Here is a 4,494-nt window from a genome sequence, read left to right as displayed (position 1 = left end):
AGCCCCGCAGCGGCTGCGAGGCGCTCCGGGTGGTGGCCCGGTGCCGGCCCATGAGCCGGCGGGAGGAGGCGGCGGGATACGAGCGCGTCCTGGAGCTGGACGTGAAGCTGGGCCAGGTGAGCATCCGCAACCCCCGCGCCGCCCCCGGGGAGCTGCCCAAGACCTTCACCTTCGACGCCGTGTACGACGCCAGCTCCAAGCAGGCCGACCTCTACGACGAGACGGTGCGGCCGCTCATCGACTCGGTGCTGCAGGGCTTCAACGGCACCGTCTTCGCCTATGGCCAGACCGGCACCGGCAAGACCTACACCATGCAGGGCGCCTGGGCGGAGCCGGAGAAGCGCGGCATCATCCCCAGCGCCTTCGAACACATCTTCACCCACATCTCCCGCTCGCAGAACCAGCAGTACCTGGTGAGGGCCTCGTACCTGGAGATCTACCAGGAGGAGATCAGGGACCTCCTCGCCAAGGACCAGAGCAAGAAGCTGGAGCTGAAGGAGAACCCCGAGACCGGGGTGTACATCAAAGACCTTTCCTCCTTCGTGACCAAGAACGTTAAGGAGATCGAGCACGTGATGAACCTGGGCAGCCAAACGCGCTCCGTGGGCAGCACCAACATGAACGAGCACAGCTCGCGCTCCCACGCCATCTTCCTGATCACCATCGAGTGCAGCGAGACGGGGCCGGACGGCGAGGAGCACATCCGCGTGGGCAAGCTCAACCTCGTGGACCTGGCCGGCAGCGAGCGCCAGAACAAAATGGGGGCCCACGGAGAGCGCCCCAAGGAAGCCTCCAAGATCAACCTCTCCCTCTCGGCCCTGGGCAACGTCATCTCGGCGCTGGTGGACGGCCGGAGCACGCACATCCCCTACCGGGACTCCAAGCTCACCCGCCTGCTGCAGGACTCCCTTGGGGGCAATGCCAAGACAATCATGGTGGCCACCTTGGGCCCGGCCTCCCACAGCTACGACGAGAGCCTCTCCACCCTCAGGTTTGCCAACAGGGCCAAGAACATCAAGAACAAGCCCCGGGTGAACGAGGACCCCAAGGACACCTTGCTGCGCGAGTTTCAGGAGGAGATCGTCCGGCTGAAAGCCCAGCTGGAGAAACGTGGGATGCTGGGGAAGAAGAGGAGAAGGAGCAGCCGGAGGAAGAAGGCAATGGATGGAGAGGGCACCGTGGACAATGAAGGGGAGGATGAGAATGAGGATGGCCTGGAGAAGAACATGGAGAATTACTTGAAGGAGCAGAAGGAGAGGCTGGAAGAGGAGAAAGCCGCTATCCAGGATGACCACAGCCTGGTGAGTGAGGAGAAGCAGAAGCTGCTCCAGGAGAAGGAGAAGATGATAGAGCACCTGCGGAGGGAGCAGGAGGCCACGGAGCTGTTGGCCATCAAGTACAAGGTTCGTGTTGCCACACGTGGTCACAAAAGGGGCCGGGGTACCTACTGTGCCCCCAGCCCCCCATGTGGAGTGGGAATGGATCCCAAGCAGGGGCCTGGGGGAGGTGTCCACCACAGTGCACAGCAAGGGGACCTCCCAAGCAAGGTGTCTGGGCAGGGTCCCCAAGGGCAGCCCCAGGCTCTGGCATGGGGCTGGGCTGGGGTGGCCCTCAGACCTGTGTGGGGACACTGCGTGGGGTGGGAGGGAAGGGCCATGGGGACTGGGTCACTGGTGGCACCAGTGTGCTGTGCTCAGCTCTTGTCCCCTTCGGCACAACAAAGCAGCCTGTGTGGGAAGGGGGAGTGACGAGAGTGATGCTGCAGATTCGTCCCTGGTGGCCTCGGGAGTGAGCCCAGGGCTGGGGCTGGGGGCACGGTACACCTACCCCCACCTGCCCCTGGTTCTGTGCAGCCCCTGGCTCCAGTGGGCTCTCTGGGGGCGGGCAGGGCTGTGAGCTGTGCCAGGGCCAGGAACCCACATCACCCTTCCCACCCCAAATCCTTCCTGGCACCCCAAGGCAGAGCAAGGTGGATGGGGGCACCACTGCTGGCTCCTCAGGGGTGCTCAGGGATTTGGTGCTGAGGGTGAGAGGGGCCACGGCAGCCTCAGCTGTGCCGGGGGTCTAGGGCTGTACCCCCCCTGCCCCAGCCCTGCTCCTGTCCCCAGTGAGCTGGGGGCTCCTGACCCCTGCCTGTGACAGCCATGGGGCCAGGAGCACGGTCCCAGCAGTGGGGAGGGAGCCCCAGCACCCTGACCCTCGGCATCACACTCAGCACGGCCCCACTGGCACAGCCCCTGTGGCACAGCCCTTCCGGCACCACGCTGGCCCAGATGTGGGGACAGGGCTGGAGCCCAGGCAGGGACCCCTTCAAGGGGGACATGCCCGGGGAGCCAGGGCTGGGTGGGGGTCCAGACCCTCTTCCACAGCCAGGGCTGTTTGTTGCAGCCTCAGGGACACGTGGCTGTGCCCAGGGATGTGTGATCATGCCCGGGGATGCCTGCAGGGAGACCGTGGGATCCCACTGGGACGTGCCCCTGGGGCAGAGCCGTGGCTGGCACAGCCGGTGTCCCGTGACGGGTGTGCTGGCACAGCAGCATGCTGTGTGCCGGCACAGGGGTCTCTGCAGCCATCCCCCCATCGCAGTGGGGTGCAGGTTGTGGGGTTCAGGTTGTGGGGTGCAGGCTGGGCTGGCAGCTGTCCAGCACAGCCTCCCTGTCTGGCACAGCAGGGCTGGCTCATGGCCACTGCGTGTCCTGGAACTGCTGAGTAACAAGGCAGGGCCGGAGGCGAGATGACACCACGTCCCCTTTGGTGGCCTTCGGAGACGCTCCACACACAGGGACCCTCTGGCTGTGGGGGTACAGCTGAGAGGTGTCACCTCAGCGAGCAAAATCCCCCCTGTGCCAGAGGGGCACAGCCTGCTGTGACACTCACCCCGGTGGGCACTGCCCGCGGGACACTGCGGGGACACTGGGTGGCCTCACGGTGCTCGTGGGCAGTGGGGCCGGGCAAGGAGCCAGTGGCTCCGTGGTGACCGTGGCAAAGGCAGCCAAGGTGACAAGGGGACACGGGGTGCCCCCCACACCCACGGGTGACACTCTGCACCCCGTCCTGCTGTCACACTCGTGGGTGTGGGCTCTGCCTCTACCACCCAGCTGGGAGCTCAGAGAGCTGGGCTCAGCCTGCCCCAGCTGATGTGAGTTTGGGCAGCCAGATGTGCCTTTGGGCAGCCAGATGTGTTCCTGGAAGCCCAGATGTGTGCCCAGGCAGAGGGGCTGTGCCACAGAGGAGCTGGGCATGGTGTGTGGGTGCTTCCAATGGCTGTGCCAGGGGCTGAGGCCGAGGTCAGCGGGAGGGAAAGTGCTGGGAAGTTCTTTGGGTGCCGGAAATGAGTTCCTGGGAGAGGCTTAGTGCTAAAGGAGATTGGGAGTCTCTTCCTTCGAGAGAATAAATGCCCTGCCAGGGAGAAAACAGTGGCACTGAGAAACCTCTTAATCTGGTGGGGATGGTGTCTGCAGGGGGGAGTTCTGTGGGAGGGGATGGCAGCGGGACCATCATCCCAGCACCCACCTGGTCCCCTCCCTGCACCCCGGTGGGGTCCCAGGGGACACTCAGCCTCAGCAGGAGCAACTGGGACCAAGAACTGGGTTTGGAGGAGAGGGGGTGAGGGGCCTGTGACACCCCAGTGCCCCCAGCCCTGGCACAGGATGGCACAGGATCGGATGGGGGGCTGCCCTTGGGGGTCTGAGCCCCCAGCAGAACAGCCAGCCTGGGACACCCATCTGAAGGGAGGAAGGAGGAATCCCCAGGGTCAGGAGGGCTGGATGGGGCACCCATGGGGGGCTGTGTCCCCACAGCACTGAACGGATTCACTGGGTGGGAGAGGTAGGAAGGCACAGTTCTGGGTGTCCCCTGGCTGCTGGGGGCTGCTGGCACAGCTCTGGGTGTCCCCTGGCTGCTGGGGGCTGCTGGCACAGCTTTGGGGGTGTCCCCTGGCTGCTGGGGGCTGCTGCCACAGCTCTGGGGGTGTCCCCTGGCTGCTGGGGGCTGCTGCCACAGCTCTGGGGGTGTCCCCTGGCTGCTGGGGGCTGCTGCCACAGCTCTGGGGGGTGTCCCCTGGGTTCCCCCAGAACCCACAATGTGCCCCCTGCACCCGGAAGGGGAAAAATGGGGGAAAGTCATGGAAACAGAGCCTTGTCCCAGGCAGCTGTTGGTGGGGATGGGGGCACTGGTTTGGCAGAGCCCCCCACTCTGTGCACGGCCCCCCCATGGAGACCCCTGCCCAGGGACTGGTGACAGCAGCACCGTGACCACCGTGTGTGTCCCCCAGGGCTGGCAGCACCCTCGGGGTGGCCTGGGGACCCCTCGGGGCCGTGGCCATGGCAGGGGGCGAGGGCCAGGCCCGGTGAGGAGCGGGACCCTGGATTCGGGGGCCAGAGGCACCCCAAGGGGGGATGGCTGTGGGTGGCCACGGGCTGGTGGCACAGGGGACACTGCAGGGATGTGGCTGAGCTGGCTCTGGCAGGGGACAGGGATTGGTCACGCTGTGTG

At 65.6% G+C, this 4,494-nt stretch overlaps 1 protein-coding gene across 1 annotated transcript in view; it reads left to right on the top strand.

Moving 5' to 3' along the window:
• KIF3C (kinesin family member 3C) overlaps positions 1-4,494 on the top strand; it is a 23,131-nt gene that overhangs the window by 7,262 nt on the left and 11,375 nt on the right. The window contains exon 2 of the mRNA XM_033511526.1: positions 3-1,682. Within this exon, the coding sequence (XP_033367417.1) occupies positions 3-1,682 (1,680 nt within the window). The remainder of the gene's footprint in view (positions 1-2; positions 1,683-4,494) is intronic.

The sequence above is a fragment of the Parus major genome, unplaced genomic scaffold (assembly GCF_001522545.3).
Source record: "Parus major isolate Abel unplaced genomic scaffold, Parus_major1.1 Scaffold319, whole genome shotgun sequence".
Lineage (NCBI taxonomy): Eukaryota > Metazoa > Chordata > Aves > Passeriformes > Paridae > Parus > Parus major.
This window is presented reverse-complemented; position numbering and strand designations above follow the sequence as displayed.